The 21,729-nt window shown below is 39.3% G+C and overlaps 1 protein-coding gene across 6 annotated transcripts in view; it reads left to right on the top strand.

Moving 5' to 3' along the window:
* The window catches only part of PGAP2 (post-GPI attachment to proteins 2), a 53,444-nt gene that overhangs the window by 7,653 nt on the left and 24,062 nt on the right, over positions 1 to 21,729 (top strand). Inside the window, exon 3 of one of the 6 annotated variants that reach the window (XM_069064727.1) lies at positions 20,355 to 20,533. The exons of the other annotated variants lie outside the window; for them this stretch is intronic. Within the exon in view, the coding sequence (XP_068920828.1) occupies positions 20,355 to 20,533 (179 nt within the window). The remainder of the gene's footprint in view (positions 1 to 20,354; positions 20,534 to 21,729) is intronic. 6 annotated transcript variants of the gene reach the window in all.

A 21,729-nucleotide genomic window follows, 5' to 3' on the forward strand; every position in this document is an offset into this window, starting at 1 on the left:
TCAGTGCTCTTACTCGCTGAGCCACCTGGCCACCCCTAAGCAATTGGGGTTAAGTAACTTGCTCAAGGTTACACGGCCAGGTGTTTCTGGGTGGGTGCTAAGTGTCCGAGCCCGGGATTCGATCTCCAGGTCTTCTCAGCACTGGAGCCAGTGCTCTTGCTTGCTGTGCTAACCTGGCTGCCCCTTGACTAGACATTTTAATGAAGAGGTGGGATAAGTGTCATCTCAACTTCTCCCTGTTACATTATTGGGAGATGAGATCAGTTCTCAGGGCATGGAAGTTGCTACAACTGTTTAGATTGATGAGATTGACCTTTAGGCAAGTTTTTCCTCTATATAGGCCATGGGTGAAGTTACAGGGGTGGAAGAACGAGTCACAAGAATAGAATTGTGCCCTAAATGACCTGAGTTTACCTGAATCACAAGAATAGACTTGTGGCCCAAATGACCTGAGGTTACTTGAGTACACTTACAAGAGATTTAGACTCACACAGGGAAGAGAATAGTAAATCTGTGTTGACATGATTAAGTCTTAACAAGTAGAATTAAAATCAATTTTCAGTTTCAGAGCTCTCCTTTGATTCTTGGGAGGCCATGCTTCCCATGAGTCACTTAGTCTGATTAAAGTTACAAATCAAAGTATAGTCAAATTCAGGTATGTCTATCACTTCGTAATGTTTAGTAAAGCTGAAGTAATGATTAGAGAAGCAAAAATACTGTGAATAATAAATTTGAATTGTCATGCACCACTATGAGTTTTTTGGTTGTTTTTTTTTTTCTTTTTGCAAGGAGGAAGGCAGGGCTAAGTTAAGTGACTTGCCTGAGGTCACACAGCTAGTAAGTTTTAGGTGTCTGAGGCTGGATTTGAACTCAGGTCCCCCTGACTCCAGGGCCAGTGCTCTATTCACTGTGCCACCATTAAGAGTTTCTTAAGAATCAGTTTGTCAAAGCTAAAAGGCAGTTATGAGGCCCAGGGCTAGGAGAGACCTATGACATGGCACAGGCCACCTAGTTTGGTTTAGTATCCTTGGCTTGTGCTTATGCTATAACACCAGTTATATAGGAATGTGGACTAAAGAAATTTTATCCCAGGCATTCTACTTTAATGGAACTAATTTGAGAAAGGATGACTCCCAAATATCAGGCTTCATCCTATAACAATCCACCCCTTAGTCTTTGAGACAATCTGTGCCTGAAACACTGTCAAACTCCATCAAGGTTAGTCCCTTTTGGTAAATAAGCATTACAGAGACAGTGGCTCATAGGGAAGAAAGGAAAGAGAAGGGTGGATGTTATGTTTCCTTACTAGTAACCCATTCCCAATGTTCATTTTATCAGCGCATTATATCTTAGGGCCCAGATGTCTCGTGCAGTTGTCTGATTTCTGAAAACATCCCATTTAAGTGGATATATATCAGCTTGAAAGAGATATTTCAAAAAATTATTCTCATATATGAACACAATTTTTAAATAAGCTGAAAAACTTTTATTTAGTTGGTTAGAATATGGAAGTGATATTATCTACTGGCAACTTTGTGTTTTTAATATGAGCCCACAGTAACTCAGATGTCTTAGTGTTCACCTGCTCTAACATAGAAATTTGTTATAAGAGGGAAAAGGAGGGACATATTCTCCTAGATCTGTTTGAATCCAGGAAAAAGTAACATTTGAGAGCCAGTCATGCAACAAAGTTTCACAGGATTCACAGAGTAGCAAAACCAGGCTCAGAAATGATCAGGTGGGAAAATTTCAAATCCAGAGAGTAAATACCACAACAGGAAGCCAAATCAAGAGGATTCTACCATTATTTTTGCAAGGTTGTATTCTCAAGGGGCATAAGGGGTATTCGGAGAGGACTAACACCCCTGGTGGTATTAGAGTATGCCAGGTCCTTTTCAAGGCTGCTCCTCCCCCTTTGGTCTCCACCTGCCACCAACCATCTGTGGCTCCAAGAAGCTATAGCATACACTGCAGTCACACCCTGATAAAAACTGTTTGGCAGATGAGCTACACCAGGTTGAGGGTAGCTGACAGGCCTTAAACCTCTCAGTGAGGTTCACAAGCAGGTAAAGACTTCTTCCAGTAGAATAGGTGGATGAGAACAGTTTGTTCCAACAGGCATGAAAGTGGTAGAAGCAGGTGCTATAGAACATCTAGAGCTGGTCAGACATTGAAGGGGCCAAGGTCATCCCCTGTATCCTGAGCCGTTACTAGTTGTCTTGACTTTTGTCCTGCCACTGGACTTCATTGAGTCTAGAAGGAAGAGTGAAGCTGACAACTTTATGCAAGCCTACCTCACTTAAGTCCAGTTCATGTTCAAGTCAAGACATAACCTCACGATGTCATAGGAGGAACAACACTCAGGCATAGACATCTATCTGCCTGTGGAAGTCTTGAGGCTACATTCCCTTTGAGCAACATTGACATTTCCTTTGGGAAGGTGGACTGGCTTCACAGCAATTTAGACAATAAGACCTAAAATAAAAACTTAAAACAATATTGAATTAAAGTGACATGCTACTTAACCTTAAAAAGCAAAATGTCAGTGATTATTACACCACAGGATGAAGATTTTACTGGTTACTTTTGTTTTCATAATCACAAATCATCATAAAGTCACTTTTATACTCTAAGCAAACTTGTGAGTTCTCCCCAAGCTTCTCAGAAGACTGGTGCAACATTTTAGCGCTAGGGTACAATTGATCTATTATTGTTTATTTCATGTTAACGTATCAGTTTCAATCATACCAGAGTTTCTTATATCTAAAATTCTAATTAAGGTTAAAAGGTACTTCTCAGAAATGAGCTAGAAGCAGGAAGGTTACTAACTGCTTTCTGTATATTCTTTCATCAGAATTTCTCCTACTTTGACTAATGAGATCAGTAGGCTTGAATGTTAAGTGTCTTAAACAATTTCTTCCACACATTAGCAAAGTTTATGCTGTAGCTTTTAATCTTAGAACAATTACTTAGTATCCTAAGAAGTTAAAGTATCATGACTCTTAGGGCTTTTGTTGTTATTCAGTTGTGTCTGACTCTCAGTGACCCCATTTGGGGTTTTCTTGGCAAAGATACTGGAGCGATTTGCTATTTCCTTCTGAAGTTTATTTTTACAGAGGAGGAATGGAGGCAAACAGGGTTAAGTGACTTGCCCAGGGTCACAAAACTAGTAACTGTCTAAGGCTGTATTTGAACTTGTAAAGATGAGTCTTCCTGGCTTCAGGCCCATTGCTCTATCCATTGTGTCACCTAGGTGCCCCATCTTAGGACAGTGCTATATAATTGGCAGAGATATGAATTGAATCATTCCTCTTTGTAACTTCTAGACAGACCCATGATTGTATGGGTGTAGGGAACCTTAAAATATATTATTATTCCCAACTAAAATTAAATTACCATACTCTAACCTAGGTGTGTAGCGGCAAGCACCCCAAGCGTCCTCAGGGTTTGCTGCCACCACAGGTTCTTGGATCTGCTTTGTTAAAGGAAAGCAACTCAAAATGGGTTAACAAGCTTACTTTAATCAGTCAGACAGATATCGTTTACCTTGTTCAGGGGAAAAGGTCAGCACCCCGAACTTCAAAGTATACAGGCAGAATTATCAAGACAGAAACAGATCAAGTAGACAGATTTCCAAACTGTCCAACCATTACATCCATACCAAATCAACATCTGGGTTTTTCAAAGCCGAGGGGGGCTCTGTAGCAGCAAAGGCTTCCTAGAGTCTCATCTTATCAAATCACAGAACACTTCTCAAAGTGAGCCCCCAAAACAAAGCTACACATCAGGGCTTATATAGCCTTCTCCTGGCTCAAAGAATGTAACAACCTTTTGGACCCACTGGCCAATCAAAAAGTATCTACTGAAAAACAAGCCTCCCTTCCCAGGCTTCAGGTGCACTTTAGCCTAGGGGCAGGGAAGATCTTCCAAATTTGCATTCACATTACAAGGTGTCAGGCTAGTTTTTGAAATCTTAAAAGTACTGAAGTTTTGCCCTATTGCTCATATGTTTCAAGAGTCCAGCACCATTTTTCAAACTTAATCACTTTAAACCAAGGGAGAGGAACCTGCAGCCTTAAGGCCACATGTGGCTCTCTAGGTCCTCAAGTATGGCCTTTTGACTGCATACAAACTTCACAGAACAAATCCACTTAATAAAAGGATTTGTTCTGTAAAACTTGGACTCAAATCAAAAGGCCAGAGCCAAGTGTCTAGAAGGCCACATGTGGCCTTGAAACCAAAGGTTCCCCACTCCTTGGCAGAGCTGGTAAGATCTTAGGATTTTGCATTTCATAGATAAGGACATCTTAAGAGATATTTGCTTTATAAAATTTACAGAAAATTATTACCATTGTCTATTACATTTCTAAATAAATAGTTTTCAAACATTTTTACATATTTTTTTTTGAATTGAGTCTATAACCAAAGAGAATTCAGATAAAAAGAGAAATTACTTTTCTAACAATATTTGTAATACAATGATTTACCAGATTTATGTTAGGCACTGTGTTAAGCATTTTCACAGTTATTTGATCCTCCCAACAACCTTGGGGGGTAGATGCTATTTTTATCTACTTTATAGATTGATAAAATGTAAAAACAGAGGTGAAATAACATGCCTAAGGTCAAACAGTCATTACATTTTTTAATGCCAAATAGCAATTGCAGTTTGTATTAAGTTCTATTCTATCACAATTACCCTAATAGGAGAACACATCTCACCTTAAATTAGTTTTAAGATAAACCTTCATCAAGTTAAATCATCTCTGATTTTACAATCATAAATAATACCATTCAAAATCTCAATTTATTCAGGGCCATTAGATACTAATAGTTTTAAATCTAAAGCTTTTTGTTATCAATTTGGTTTATTTTCAGAGATTCCTGGTGGCATTTTTGACATTCCTATAAACCTTTTCTTTATTCTATTTAAATCACTCAAAGAACTGAATCTGTTCCTTTATGTACTTAATGTAACCTCACTATATGTTTTAAGAGGGTGACCTCTCTTCACCCAGTGGCATTTTCTGCAGTATTAAAAGGTTTTCTTTTTCTTTTTTCTTTTTTTTTAGGACAGGAAAGCCAGATGGCACAGTGAGTAGAGTGCTGGGCCTGGCATCAGGAGAGCAAGAGCTCAAATTTGGCTGCAGACACTTACTAGCCAGATAACCCTAAGCAAGTCATTTAACCCTGTTTGCCTCAATTTTTTTATCAGTAAAATGAGCTGGAGAAAGAAATGGCAAATCACTTCAATATCTTTGCCAAGAAAATTCCCAATGGAGTCAGAAAGAATCAGACATGACTGAAACAACTGAACACCAACAAGTGTCTGTCTAAAACTGCTAACCTTTTAGAAAAGCTTTTTTAATTCTCTTCTCTTTGATTTCCTAATAATATCCTAGATCATCAGTAGAAATAATTTTCCTGAACTTTTCCTTTGTAATTCCAGTACTTATAAATTATTTTTAAAATTAATCTCTTATTCAATAACATTCAGTGTCAACTGGCTCATATAGTTAATAAAACAATGTGCTTAAATGGTATACTGGCCTTTATGAATTTAAGGAAAATTAGAAAATCAACAATAAATTTAAAGTGCTATTACCACAGACAGTGCTGCAGAGACTAACAGTACACACTACCTTTTAAAACAGGCTTAACCTTTTTGGCCTAATATTCAGTTCCTTCCACATATAAGTAACATTTTATTCAAATAAATATTAAAAATATTCATTATGATTTCAGCAATATGTTAAGTGGCCAGTTTACTGATGACCAGAAAAGGCACTACTGCTCGAGTAAGGCACTTGATGCAACTTCTTTTTAATTCCCTATTTGTCTTTATTGCATTCAAAAACATGGTTTTAAAACACTTTGCCTTCATCTCTGTAAATAAAAACCCTCTATTTTAAATGTTTCTATCTTTAGGTCTTTGTTTATGGTTTACCTAAATAATTAAGTTCACAAAACATTCTTGCAAATTGAAGTTTACTTAATTTTAAGTTAGTCAGTCACAAGTCTTTTTCTTTTTGTGGACGCAGTTCTTAAGACCAAGAACTGCCCACTGTTCCAGGAGCCATTTGCATCTGCGTCTTTTTACTGACACTTGGAAACAGGGTCAATTCTCCTTTCTCTCTTTCCTCTTTAACAATAAACTTAATCACTCTCTGGGAAAAGACTGATTAAAAGTTGATCCACTTTTCACTTTTCAGAGTCTAGATGAAATATCTATAGATTGAATATTTCCATCCTTTCTTTAAAATACCCAGTTAAATGTTTGATAAGGTTTTTTCTTTTTAAAATTATGTTAATGTTTGATAATTTCTGAATCAAGAGAGTTGCACTATTCAGTCCTTAGCAGTATTTCTTATATAATGGTTTTACAATAATAACATATATTTTTAATATAAATTTTTGACATTTTAAATTGATTGCAATAAAGACGAATATCGAGAAATCTTCATCAAATTATACTTTAAAGACAGAAACTTATTTTTGCACTTTCAAAACATATTGCTCTGATATCAAATGTCAGGTGACAACATGAAAATTAAGTTCAACAGCAACAATCTTTATCTAATATTCCCTAGGGCTAGTTTTATATCTTTATTCTTCAAATCGCTCTTTGTGTAATACCTATTCCACAAATATACCCACCTCTTCTTTTTTGCAATCCTTAGCAACATGACTTTCTTTTAGACAGTATGAAACATCTTGCCTGGGCCCTAGACTTGGATCTTTCCTTTCCTTTGTCTCTCTTCCCTCATAGACACTTTGAGCTGTATCTTTTAACTCATCAATTCCCTTCTCATGTTACCCTGAGCAATTCTTTTTAAAAAAAAATGCATCATAAGTTCTGGTTGAGACAGGTGAACAAAAGCTGAATTGATAATTTAGGTGTCATTAGATCACTTGAATTTTATTATTAAAAAAAAAAAAGCAGAAGTGTCTTCTGGAAGCTGAAAAATATTCCAAATTCTGGGTTGGATAGCACAAGTAGACATAATCTACAAAATTTAGTTTCAGAACACAATTAAACATGGATTTATAATTCCTTATATTTGAAATAAATTTTTACTTAAGCTTAATTTCTTTACTCACCCCAAGTCTCTCCTCTATTTGAATAGATTCCTCTCCTTTTGTGATGAAGAAAATTCAAATTGTAAACTGTCTTTGAAATCTTACTGAAACCAACTTCTTTTTTTTTGGCTAGTGGTCTGACACTTAAAACAATAAAAGCAATTTTTATCTAATTTTCTTCTTCTAAAACAAATACTACAGTTTTGAAGTACTGTAAAGATACAACATCCACAAACACAATCAATTCATGGCCATTTTATGTTTAAGACTGATTATGTTCTATAATTTTGCCAATACTTTTCTCTTTTTTAAAATCAAATGCTTTATTAACTTCTAGTTTACATCATTTCTGCAAGATTTTGAGTTACAAATTTTCTTCCCACTTTTCCCCTACCCACCACCCCAAAATATCCCTCCTCCTATCTGCTCTCTCCCATGTCTTCTCCTATACCCCCTCCAACTTTCCAGTAGGGCACAGTGGATCTCTATGCCCCAGTGCTATATGTCTTATTTCCTAGTTACATGTAACATAATATTGATAATAGTGTATATATATATATATATATATATATATATATATATATTTTAAACATTTGATTTTAAAACTTTGAATTCCAGATTCATTCCCTTTCTCCCTTGTCACCCACCCTTACTGGGAAGATAAGCAATTCAGTATAGGTTGTAAGTGTGTAGCTATGCAAAACATTTCCATAGTGGATATATTGTGAAAGACTGACTATATTTCCCTCCCTCTTATCCTACCTCCCACTTGTTCTATTCTCTACTTTGATCCTGTCCCTTTTCAAAAGTAGGTGCTTCCAAATTTCCTCCCCCCCAGCCTGCCCTCCCTTTCATCATCTCCTTTCTCATCCCCTTCCCTCCTACTCTCCTGTAGGGTGAGATACCCTATTTAGTGTGTATGTCATTCCCTCTCTAAGCCAAATTCAATGAGAATAAGGTTGACCCATTCCCTTTTGTCTTCCTGTTCTTCCCCTCCATTGTAACCATTTTCCCTTGCCTCTTCTATATGAGATAGTTTACCCCATTCTGTCTCTCCCTATCTCCTCTCATTATATTCCTCTCTCACCTCTTAATTTCACCTTTTAAGTATCAACCTTTCCTATTAAATTGGTCCTATGCCCTCTACCTATGTATACCTGTACACATATATACACACATTCACATATGTATTCATATGCCCATATACCCTCCTATATAGACATATATATGTATGTATACATAAATATATAGGTTTATATTCCCTTCAACTATTCTCATACTGAGAAAAGTTTCATAAGTTACAATTATCGTTTTTCCATGTAGGAATGTAAAGAGTTCAACTTTGATAAGTTCCTTATGATTTCTTTTCCTTGTTTACCTTCTCATGCTTCTCTTGCTTCTTGTATCTAAATGTCAAATTTTCTATTCAACTCTGGTTTTTTCATCAAGAATCCTTGAAAGTCCTCTATTCCACTGAATGACCTTATTTTCCCCTGAAACATGATACTCAGTTTTGCTGGGTAGGTGATTCTTGGTTTTAATCCCAGCTCCTTTGACCTCCAGAATATCATATTCCAAGCCCTTTGATCCCTCAATGTAAAAGCTGCCAGATCCTGTGTTATCCTGATTGTGTTTCCACAATATTCAAGTTGTTTCTTCCTGGCTGCTTGTAATATTTTCTCCTTGATCTGGGAACTCCAGAACCTGGCTATAATATTCCTAGAAGTGTTCTTTTTGGGATCTTTTTCAGGAGGTGATTGGTGGATTCTTTCAACCTCTATTTTGCCCTCTGGTTCTAAAACATGGGGCAGTTTTCCTTGAGAATTTCTTGAAGGATTATTTCTAGGTTCTTTTTTTGATCATGGCTTTCAGGTAGTCCAATAATTTTTAAATTATCTCTCCTGGATCTATTTTCCAGGTGAGTGGTTTTCCCAATGAGATATTTCCCATTGCCTTCTATTTTTTCATTTGTTTGGATCTGTTTAATAGTATCTTGATTTCTCATAAAGTCACTAGCTTCCATTTGCTCTAATCTAATTCTGAAGGAATGATTCTCTTCAGTGAGCTTTTGAGATTCTTTTTCCATCTGGCAAATTTGGCTTTTTAAGGCATTCTTCTTCTCATTGGCTTTTTGAGCCTCTTTTGCCATTTGAGTTAGTCTATTTTTTAAGGTGTTATTTTTTTTTCAGTCATGGTTGTTGAATCTCATTTAATAATTTTCTTGCCTCATTCTCATTTTTATTCCCAATTTTTCCTATACTTCTCTTATTTGCTTTTCAAAATTCTTCTTAAGCTCCTCTATGGCCTGTAACCAGCTCATATTTTCCTTGGAAGCTTTTGGTGCAGGAGTTCTGACTTCACTGTCTTCCTCCTGTTCCATGCTTTGATCTTTTTTGTCCCCAAAATAGGAGTGTAAAGTTGCGTTCATCTGTTTATTTTGCTTCCCTTGTTTGCTCATGTTGCCACTCAATTACTTGACTTTTGGGCTTTTTGCCACAGTAGGACTCTGCCACCAGACAGGGGAGCTTTCATCCCAAATGCTGGGGTTTTCTCATGCCAAAGGTGTTAGTTGGGTGCCCTCCCAGAAGCCTCCACAGACTCTGGCAAGCTAGTTGCACACCCCAGGACCTCCACCCTAGACAGCAGTCCAGATCCAAGCAGGTTAAAACAAGAACGATTACCCCTCAGACTGGTCTCTTGGTCCCCCTACAAACTGCAGACCAGGAGCTAAAGCTGCCATGTGGTGGTGGCTGCACGGCTGGCTCCTCAGCAGCTTCTTGCCCCGGGAGCAGAGGCTGACCTCACTCCCAGCTACTGGATCCCAAAGTCCACACTGCACTGACCTCTCACTTTGTCCTTAGCATCTATGGGTTGATAATTTTGGAAACCGCCACAGCTGCTGTTGATCTGAAGTCCCTCTAGCCGGGTGACTGGTCAGGCCCACCCTGGGGCTAAAACCTCGGGCTCCTGTGGGACCTGGGGTCAGCTCCCAGAGTGCTGCACTGACTGTTCCCTACCGGCCTGCCGGGCTTTCCTCAGTGGGAGGTTAGCTTCTCTGTGTCATTTTGTGGGTTTTGTACCTCCAAAGTTTGTTCAAAGTCACCTTTTACATGAATTGGAGGAGGTGAGAGCCAGAGCCCAGAGTAAGTCCTGTTTCTACTCCACCATCTTGACTCCACCTCTGTAACTTACTTTTCAAAGCCACAAGAAAAGTTAATTTATTCTATCCCAACACAGAAACACAAAAAGATACAGACCCAGAGGCACCTCCTGACAAGAGTTCTCCTCCTTAACTCTCACTAAAAATGAAAGCTAAGTCCTTGTTAGTAGAGAAAGAAAGCACTCTCCCTTCTAGACACTCTGCCTAGGCAACTTTCTAAAAATGAGGTGTCACAAAAATTTTTGCAGTAGTTGAGATTCTCCTTTAAGTCCAATTGAGGGATCGAAGTAGTCAATTAGAAACACCCAATAGAAACTATTTCATAATTCACTTAATATTCTTTATAACTCTGTTTCCACCAGCTCTCACTAAAGAGCCTGCAGACCCACTGACTCTTTCTAAAGAGTTTATAGATTCCATCTACTCTTCCTGTAGAGGAAGTACCTATACATTCCACCAGCTCTTCCTATAGAGAAGGAGCCTACAGTACCATAACTTGGAAGAAGTTAGGTGAGACCCAAGGGGGAGTCTGTCCCTGGGGTGGCCCTCTGTGAAAGATATCCCTCAATAGAAATCTACTGGAGCTTTATAGGGAGTCTTTGAGGGAGTCGTCTTAGATTCAGGATCCCTCACTTGGATCCCTTCATGGTTGCCAACTGTCATGATAGAAATTAAGGTAGTAGACTGAGGCAATAAAGTTCCAGAAATGTTCCCTTAGGCCTGGAATTTACCAGTAAGAGGGGTCAATGGGTCCTCATTCACTAAAGACTTTACTTACAGACTATGGGATCTTTTATATGGTGTCTGAGGCTGGATTTAAACTTAGGTGCTCCAGACTCTTAGCAGGCACTCTATCCACTATATCACCTAGCTGCCCCTACCTGAGTATACTTGAATGGGTAAGGGGTTTAGACTCATAGAAGGAAGGAGAAGAGTAAACTATGCTGGCTCAATTAAGTCTGAACAAATAAAATTAAATAATTAAAATAGAATTAAAATCAATCTTCAATTTCATATTGCCAAACTAATGGGTTGAGGCAGGTAGGTGGCGCCAGAGTGCCAGACCTGGAGTCAGGAAGACTCATTTTCCTGAATTCAAATCTGCTTCAGATATTTACTAGCTGTGTAATCCTGGGCAAATCACTTAATCCTTTTTACCTTGGTTTCCTCATCTGTAAAATAAGCTGGAGAAAGAAATGGTGAACTATTCCAATATCTTTGCCAAAAAAAACCCCAAATGGGGTCACAAATAGTCAGACATGATGAAGATGACTGAACAACAACTTAATGGGTGTGATGTGAAAAATTAGTTATTTTGATTTGTTCTTTTCTTATTAGTGATTTAGAGAATTCTTTCATATGACTTTTGTTAGTTTTCACTTCATCTTCTGAAAATTGCTTCTTCATAGCCTTTGACCACTTTTTCTTTTTACCACAATTTTCTTTTGAAAACACTATTCAGTAAACATTTAGTAAATGCATCCTATGTCCAGGGCATTATGCTCAGTATCTGTAGTGATAGAGAACTCAATGCTTTTTTAAAGAGAAGTTAAATTTTATTTTCATATCCAGATTCTCTTCTCCCCACCTCTTTTTCTCCCCTTTCCATTGAGAAAGTTATAAAAACAAAACCTGTTATAAAGATGTGTAGTCAAGAAAAAATATTCCCCACGTTGGCTGTGTTCAAAAACCAAAAATATGAAGTTTAATCTGCATGCTTTAGTCTTTCTCTTCTCTATCTGAAGATGGTTAGCATGTTTTGTCATGAGTCTTCTGGAATTGTGGTGGTCATTTTGTTAACCAGAGTTCCTAAGTCTTTCTAAGTCTGTCTTTACACTATTGTTATTGTATTAATTATTCACCTGGTTCTGCTTGCTTCACTTTGCATTACTTCATTTGAGTCTTTCTAGGTTTCTCTGAAACCATCCTCTTCATCATTTCTTGTAGCGTAATACTATTCTATTATATTCATATGCCATAATTTATTCAGCCATTCCCCATTTGATGGGTACCCCCTCAATAATTTGTAATTCTTTACACCACAAAAAGAGCTGCTATAAATATTTTTGAGCATATAGGTCCTTTTCTTCTTTTTTTGATCTCTTTTGGGATATAGATTTAGTAGCAGTAGTGCTGGGTCAAAAGGCATATCCAATTTAAGAGCTTTTTTGGCATAGTTCCAAACTGTTTTCCAGAATAGCTGAACCAGTCCACAGTTTCACAAATGGTGCATTAATGTACCTGTCTTCCCACATTCCTCCAACATTTGTCATTTTCTTTTTTTGATGTTTTTGCCAATCTGATGTATGTTAGGGGTGCCTCTGAATTGTTTTAATTTGCATTTTTCTACTTATCAGTGATTTAAAATATTTTTCATATGACTAACAATAACTTGAATTTCTTCCTCTGAAAACTGCCTATTCATATCCTTTGACCATTTATCAATTGGGAAATGGCTCTTATTCTTATAAATTTGACTCAATTGCCTATCTTGAAAAGGAGATATTCATCAGAGGAACTTGCTACAAAGATTTTCCCCCAGTTTCTGGTTTCTTTTTTTTATTTTGGCCAAATTGGTTTTGCTTATGCTTAAATCTTTTTATTTTATGTAATCAAAAATTTCCATTTTACCTCCTGTGAACCTTTCTATTTCTCATTTGATCATAAGCACTTCCCCTCTCCAAATATCTGATAATTTCTTCCATGTACCTCTAATTTGGGCATGATGTTACCTTTTATGACAAAATCGTTTACCTACTTAAAGATTGTCTTGGCATACCATGTGAGATTTTGGTCTGTGTCAGAGGTGGGGACCTAAGGCCTCAAGGCCACATATGGCCTTCTAGTGCAGAGTCCAAGTTATACAGAACAAATCCTTTTATTATGGGGATTTGTTCTCTGAAGTTTAGATTCAGTTAAAAGGCTGCACTTGGGAACCACCTAAAGGGCCATATGTAGCCTTGTGGCTGCAGGTTCCCTGTACCTGTTCTATACCTAGGTGTTTTTTTTATTTGTTTATTTGTTTTACCAGACTGCTTTCCAGTTTTCTCAACAACTTATTTTTGAGTAGTGAGTTCTTGCCTGGGATATCTGCAATCTTTGGGTTTACCAAATATTAGGTTACTGTGCTCATTTGCTTCTGTATATTGTGTACCTAATCTGTTTTATTAATTAACCTCTCTATTTCTTACCCATTACCAAATTCTTTTGGTGATTATGGCTTTGTACTATAATTTGAAATCTGGCACAGTTAGACATCTTTCCTTTCTACTTTTTTTTTTATCAATCTTCTAATATTCTTGCTCTATTGTTCCTCCAGATGAATTTCTTTTTTCCTGACCCTATAAAGTATTCTTTTTGTAGTTTAGTATGGCACTAAGTAAATTAATTTAGATAATATCGCCATTTTTATTCTATTGACTCAGCCTACCCATAGAGTTTGATACTTTTCAAATTAGCTCATTCCATTTCTGTTGAGAAGTTTTCTCTTATATTTTGGCTATATTTGCCTTTGCCTCTCTGTACTTTCTTCCCATAATGGCCTTGCCTTCTGGAAGCCAAAAAAAAAAAAAACAAGCTTAATCTCTCTTCTGCATGATAGTTCTCCAGATACTTGAGAATCACTATCTTGTATCCAAATGAGTCATCTCTTCTCTGCTTAAACATTTCTAGCTCCTTCAGCTATCTTTGTATGGATTCTCTCTGATCTGTGGTCCTCTTACTGATTATCACTATCCTGGCCAGTTTTCTCTGAATCCCTTCCAGTTCGTCAATGTCCATGGTTAAATGCAGCCGTCAGTACTGAACACACTGCTCCAGATGTGGTATGACTAGGGCAGAAAAAAATAAGACTCCTCCTTCCTAGTCAAGCAATCAGTCCATTAGAAACAATTTATTAAACACCTAATGCATTCCCTGCAAGGAGATTATATTCTAATGGGGGTAGCAAGAGAGGTAGCAAATAGATATACACAATATACATATTTGTATATATTTATTAAATATAGCATAAACATAAAGTTAATAAATATACATATATCCAAAGTATTTCAATACAAAGTTAGATAGAAGGGAAGGCACTAAAACAAAGTTCTTTAGGGGGATCAGGAAAGGCTTCATGCAGAAGGTGCTGCCTGAGCTCCATCATGAAGGAAGAGAAGGGATTCTCTGAGGCCACAATGAGGAGAGAGTGCATTTTAGGCATGTAGGACAGCCAAAACAAAGGGGACAGAAAGGGAATGGAGTGTTGTATCTGAGAAACAGAGAGACGTTTAGTTTAGTGAGATCACATAGTACAGGAGTAGATTAATGTCCAGAGAGGCACAAATAGAGGTCAGGGCCAAGTTGTGTAGGACTTTAAAAGCTGAGCAGAGTTTATATTTTATTTTAAAGGTAAGAGAAAGCCACTGGAATTACATGAGTAAGAAAATAATCTGGTCAGCTGTACAATAAAGGAAAATCACTTTGGCAGAATTGTGTAAGGGTAGACAAGTGGTGAGAGATTTGAATCAGGGAGGCCAATTAATAAACTTTGTCATAATTGAGGAGAGGGGTGATAAGGATAATTGAGGAGAGGGGTGATAACTAAGGTGGTAGTTGTGTGAGTGGAGGGAAGGGGTAAGATACGAGAGATGGTAGGAAGGTAGAAATAGCAAGTTCTGTGCAACTGGGTAGGTGTTTGGAGTGAGAGAGGTGAGAAGTCTACAAACCTGGGAGATTAGAAGGATGGTGGTGCTTTTAAAGAAAATAGAGAAGTTTGGAAGAGGAGGAAGAAAGGAGAAAAAGAATAAGCAGTTATTAATGCTTCCTGTGTGCCTACTATGTGTCATGCACTGTGCTAAGCACTTTCCAAATATTTCATTTGATCCTCACAACAACCCTGTAAGTTAGGTTCTGTTCTTATCTTCATTTCACAATTCAGAAAACTGAGGCAGATGAAGTGAAATGACTTGCCCAGTTTCACATGACTAGTAAGTACCTTAGCCTGAAGTTAAATTCAGACTCAGTTCTTCCTGACTCCAGGTTCAGCCCTCTATCCTCTCTTCCACCTAGCTGCCTCAGTAGTAGTGATCAGGACTGAAGCTCAGGAAAAAGACTGGAGTGAGATATCTAGACTTGGGATTCATTTGCACTGAGATGAAAGTTAAAGCTATGGGATCTGATGAGGCTATTGAGAAAGAGGATAGAGGAAAAAGAGGAGACGATTCTGGATAGCATCTGAATACTGTGCTTTTCTTTATGCAGCCTACAGTCATGTGAATGTTTTTTGTTGCCACGTTTCAATGTTGTCTTCTATTGAGCATGCAGTCCATTAACCATCTCATCATTTTCATGCGAATTCTTTCCTCAGATCTTTCCCCCTTCCACTATACTAATGAAGTTCATAGGATCATAGATTTAGAGCTAGAAGAGAACTTTAGAGACCATCTATCCAGACTTTGTTTTCTAGATGGGGAAACTGAGACCCAGAGAGGTTCAGTGACTGGTACAAAGTCACACATAGAGTCAAAGAGGTACAGGCCACATGAACTTCCACCTCTCCACAGGTGGCCTAGTAAATAGAGAATCATAGAGTCTCTGAAATCGAAGGGATCTTAAAGGGGAAACCAAACTTATCTTCCTTAGACATGAATCAGGTCATGTTCCTTACTCACTGTCTTTAGTAGATCCCTTGCCTACTAAGTTATACTGAGATTCCTGCTCCTTACAAGTATGGCCTTCCATATACTATTCCACCCATCTTTCTAGCCTTCTATCATACTTCTCCTTTCTGTGTACTTGATGCTCTAACCAAGCTAGTCTATTCTCTGACATCCTCCCTGCACTCTCCTACCTCCATGCCATTTCCCATTCCACTTTTGCACAGTTATCATTGCTTTGAAAATTTTCCTTGTGTTGCGCTAATATGTGTCTTCCAGTTCTAGTTCTGCCCTCTGGGACAAAATGAAAGAAGTTTAATTTTTCTTCCTCATTATAGCCTTTCAGATATTTGAAAAGATATCTCTCCTCCCTCCTTCCACTTATGTCCCTTCTCTCCCTGTCCCCCCAACCCTGCTATGTCATCTCTTTCTCATGGCTAAGCATTCACATTGACCAGATGTCCTCAGATCCTTTGACTCTTTCCAAAGGATCTTTCTGAACTAAGCTTCCTGCAGACTCTCAGGGACTCTAATTTGAGTCTAGATCTGAATATGGCAACCATTTCCCTCTGGCATTTGACTGTCTGTTGTAGCCTTTCCTTGATTGACTTCTAAATTTAGGACTAGCTTCTGAAACCAACTACACATGTATAACCTATATTGAATTGCTTTTCTTCTCAATGGGGATGGGTAAGAGAAGAAAGGAGAGAATCTGGAACTCAAAATTTTAAAAACAAATTTTAAAAAATTGTTTCTATATTCAGCTGGGAAATAAGATATACAAGCAGTGGGGTATAGAAATCCATCTTGCCCTACAATAAAGTAAGGGAAAAGTAGGGAGTGGGGGGATATAAGAGGCAGCAGACTGGGGGAAGGGGTAATCACTATGCTTACCATCCTGGGGTGGGGGTGAGGGGGTAGGGGAGAGATGGGGAGAAAATTTGTAACTCAAAAACTCTTGTGGAAATGAATGTTGAAAACTAAAATAAAAATTTTTTTAATAAAAAAAAATAAGAGTTAAGTCTATCAGAGTTGGTCATCACACAGTCTTTGCTGTTACTGTTGTCCTGGTTCTGCTCACTTCACTCGGCATCAGTTCACGTAAGTCTTTCCATGCTTCTCTGAAATCTGCCTGCTCATTGTTTCTGCACTATAATATTCCATTACATTCATATACCACAACCTGTTCAGCCATTCCCCAATTAATGGTCATCCTCCCAATTTCCAATTCTTAGCCACCACAAAAAGAGCTGCTATAAATAGTTTTATACACGTGGGTCCTTTTTCCATAAAACATTTATTAAGCACCTAGCATGGGCCAAGGCCCTGTGTTTAGTGCTGAGGATATAAAAATAGATACAAAATAGACACAAAATAGACCTTGCCATCAAGGAGAATACAATATAACATGGTACATATATAATTATGATATAATGGAGAACGGGGGAAAGTTCAAAGCAGAGGTGTAAGAGAAACAATAGCTAGATTACGGAAGACTTTAAAAGCCAGGCAGAGGATTTTGCTTTTTCCTCAGGAGGCAATAGGGAGCTAATCTATGCCTAAAGATTAGTCTGGCAAGGACAAAGGATGATAGGTGGACAACTAGAGTGCCGAACTGGTAGCCTTGTAGTGTCAGGGAAAAACATTGAAGAGCTGCAATGAGGTGGGTAGATCCTTTGTAGCAACGTTATAGGAGGAGTCAGACAAAGGATGGACAGACTGAGCAGGTATAGACAGACTGTGATCATTGGAGGCAACAAGTAAACCAAGTAGTAGATTGCAGATTTAGTATCTGAGTCTGGCAGTGGCTTGAAGGATGGATTAGCTAGATGGAGAGAATTTAAAAGATGCTGTGTTGGGGTGGCTAGTGGCACAGTGAATAGCACTGGCCCTGGAGTCAGGAGGACCTGAGTTCAAATCAGGCCTCAGACACTTGACACACTTACTAGCCATGTGACTTTGGACAAGTCATTTAACCCCAACTGCCCTCCAAAAAAAAAAAAAGATGCTGTGAAGAGAGTATCTTTTTAGGTTTGGGGTGGACAAAATGCCCTTTGAGGTTTCTTCCAGTATAAAGATTCTGTGAGTCTTTCTGGGTAAAGTCCCTATGGTGGAACTGGATTTAGGAGAAGGAGGGATTGCTCTTTCTCAGTGTGGAACTCCATTCCCACCCCAATCCATTTCTATTGAACCATGGGTTCCCACACTCTTATTGAAGGAGATGCTGTCTCACCTCCCAAGTGAAGCTCAATTCCTTTCATTCAACAATTTTGTCATCAAACATTTATTAAATGTCTTTTATATGCAGAGAACTGTGCTGAGCTTTAGGAAAAACATGCAGAATTAGATAAAACATGACCCCTGGACTCATGGAGCTCATTAGGGAAGCGCTCACTCTCTGTATTTCCCTACATCAAAGTGGCTTGTCATGGATTCAGTGTTTCTAGCTGTTCCCAAAGTGAGGACCACTTGCTGGGGGAGCAGTGATATAAAGACTTGATAGAGATATCCTAAGTTCCAAGAGGTGGAAGGAAGAGAATGAGTCAAACTATAGAAATAGATTCAGAATGTGTCCTCTGGTTGGAAGTCAGAACTTAGTGGGGCCTGGTGTGCCAGACAGGGAGTCTCAAGGGTAAGGGGCTATTCTAAGATGATGTAGTATCTTGTGTGGCATGTATTTGTGACCAGAGTTTGGTTCATTTGGGGGCCAACATCTGGTCTCACTTAGGGTCTGGAGTCAGGGTTCATTCTGAAGGTGGCTCCAACTTCAGTCTGGGATCTAGTGCTCTACCTGTGGCTGGGAGTCAGGGTTAAGATTAAATCTGTGTCTTTGTAGGTTCTGTGCTTCTAGATTCAATCAGTGTCAGATGAGGGTGATACTTGGGAGAGAGCTATCCCAGGGGGTGGGAGGTGTGGCTATCAGATGGGACAGAGGCCAGTTTCCTGGAGTAGGTGGGCAGAACCAGGGCCATGCCAGAGAAGGATTGGCTAGATGGTAGCCTGTAGGGTGGTCAGGGAAAGGAGGACCCCAGAACCCAAGTCCCGCCCCAATCTAGCCTCATTGTGAATCCAGGAATCACTGTTTGAACCCAGTCTCTGCTCTTCCAGGTGCAAAGTGTGAGTAACCTCTCTCCTGGGAATCAAGAAGATCCCACAATCAGCATTATTCCCCTGTTAGTCTGGTTTCCTGGGGATAGGGTCATCTTCTCAGGGTTGGGGCTTCTGCTCCATGTCTGGAGCCCATCAGACACTAGTGGAAGGGAAACTGTGCTCCCCACCCCCAACAGAGAATAGAACCCTGGGATATAAGTCAGACTTCTAGTGTCAGTTCTGCCCCTTGACTCAGTGTGTGGCCTTGGACAGTCCCTTTCCTTTCCTGGGCCTTCACTTTCCCCCTCTCTAAAATGAGGGGATTCTACTGGATAGTCCCCAAGGTCCATTTCAGCCCTGTTCTGTGCTTTTATGATTTGAGGGAAAGGAGATCAAGGCTAATTTCATCTAGACTTAAGGGCTGGGCAGCAATAAGCTCCTAACTCAAGCCCTTGTCCTGACCGAAAGCAAGGGAGTCCAGGCTGAGAGAGGGTGCATCCTATGCCTTTCTTACCTAATCCACAGAAAGCTTGGCAAGAGGGAGGACTACGGCTCAGAATAGTAGGAGGCCAGGCCCTGGGGCCCTGGCATCCAACCCAGTTAGGGACTCCAGTGGAATTAGAGCTGCTGGGCCATAGCTGAGATCTGGCTGTGCCTGAGGGTGGGCTGGGACAGTGGAGGCGGTTCCTTTGATGCTTTTTCCCCAGCTGTTCTCCCAGGCCACTCCATGGTCACTCTTAGGTACTGAGCAGGAATGTGGTCAGACTAGATTAGATGGAAAGTACCTGAGACCCCCTCTCCTCTACATTAGTATGATCCAAGGGAAGGAACCTTGGGTTAGAATGGTATCCAAGTCCCTGCTCTTCCACTGACCTATTTGGGCAAGTTCTTTCCCAGTCTTTGAGTCTCAGTTTCCTTCTCTCTGGAATCAGGAGTTGGATTTGGTCATCTGAAACGTCTTCTAGCTCTTAGGTCTATTCTGTATTCTCCCTGTCTTTGTCTTTTTTTTTTTTTTTTTGGCCTCATTTTCTCTTGTCTTTTAAAATGTCTCTTTCTGTGTTCCTGCTTCTCTTTCTCTCTTTTTCTTATTGTTTCTTACTATATCTCTTTTGTTTCAGTCTCCCTATATCTTTTTTTCTCTCATATGCCTCCCCAGTCTTTTCTGTTTCTATTTCTGTATTTTTCTTTATTGTTCTTTTTCTTTGTCAATATGCATATGTATCTCTCTCAATCTTTTCTTCATTGTATCTCTGTCTATTTCTGTTTTTCTTTTTCTTTTGATTTCTGGCTTTCTCTCAATACTCTGTAAAAGTCAGGTCTCCTTAAGTCCTAATCTCAGTAGTCCCACAGGCCCTTGTCTCTCCCCCTTCCTCGTGTCCCCTCAGGCCCCCTCAGGATGCTCCCTACAGCCTCTCAGCCCCTGGACCCTGAAGGGACTGTGTTTCGAATGCGCTTCACTTCTCTGGCCTATTGGGTCATCACCTTCCCCGTCTTCGGCTTCTTCTTCTGCATCCTCTGGTCCCTCTTATTCCACTTTGAATACACCGTGGCTACTGACTGTGGGGTGAGTGCTGGGGCCAGTGGAATGGGGGTGGGTAGAAATGTTCTAACAGAAGGGAGGAACTAGACAGAGCTTCTAGGGAGGATGAGAGCTCTAGCTACTTAAGAGACACAAAAGGAAGGAAGAAGAAACTTGGAGAGAGGCAGGTACAAGAATTCTCTGCCCTTCTGCCTCTGCCCCCTGGGCCCCAAGGCCTGTTCTACCTCTAGTCAGTTCATTCCCAGATGAGGATGACACTCTTTTGGGGAAATACATACTTATTGCTGAGAACCCTGAGATGAGAGGCAATAGACGAGTCTTAGTTCCTGACTTACTTTGTGACTTTGGTTAAATGCCTTCTCCCCTTCTGGTTCCCTCCTCTATAAAAAAGGTGATTAACTCAGTGATCTCTGCTGTATCTTTGAGCTCTGATATTTCTTTGTTCTACTTTCTCTTAAGATTCAGTGATTGAATTCAATAAATATTTACTAGGTGCTGGCTCTGTGCAAGGCCCACTCAGCAGGTGCAGTGATTAAAACCAACATAGTCCTTGCCCTTAGGATTTTATAGTCTGCAAGGGCCTCCTACACAAAGAGCTCTTTGGACTGTTTCCTGGTTAGATGACATTTCTAGTATTCTACTTAGTCCTTGATCCATGTTTTAGGAAGGACATTGACAAAGTAGAGCATGGCCACAGGAATGAAAAGAGCATAGTAAGGAGACTAGAGGGACTTCACCTAGAATATATATATATATATATATATGTATGTATATATATACACACACACATACATACATATATGTATTTATATGCACATACATATACATATACACATACACATACATATACACAAAGCAGTTGGGATTAAGTGACTTGCCCAGGGTCACACAGCTAGTTAGTGTCAAGTGTCTGAGGCTGGATATGAACCCAGGTCCTCCTGACTCTAGCACTGGTGCTGTATCCACTGTGCCACCTAGCTGCCCCACCTAGGATATTATCAGTTGAATGAATTAGGAGTGTTTAACCTAGAGAAGAGAAAACTTGTGGGGTAAGACATGGTCACTGTCTTCTAGTATTTGAAGGACAGTCATATAGAAGAAGAATTACATTTATTCTGTTTTTCCCCAAAGGGTAGAACAGTTGGGGAAGGAATAGAGAAAAGGGGTAGAAAAACATGTTTAGGCTTGTTGTAAGGAACAACTTCCTAATGGAGATGACC

The sequence above is a fragment of the Petaurus breviceps genome, unplaced genomic scaffold (genome assembly GCF_028583685.1).
Source record: "Petaurus breviceps papuanus isolate PSGF00001 unplaced genomic scaffold, PetGlider_PUasm1.0 90639, whole genome shotgun sequence".
NCBI classification, from domain to species: Eukaryota; Metazoa; Chordata; class Mammalia; order Diprotodontia; family Petauridae; genus Petaurus; species Petaurus breviceps.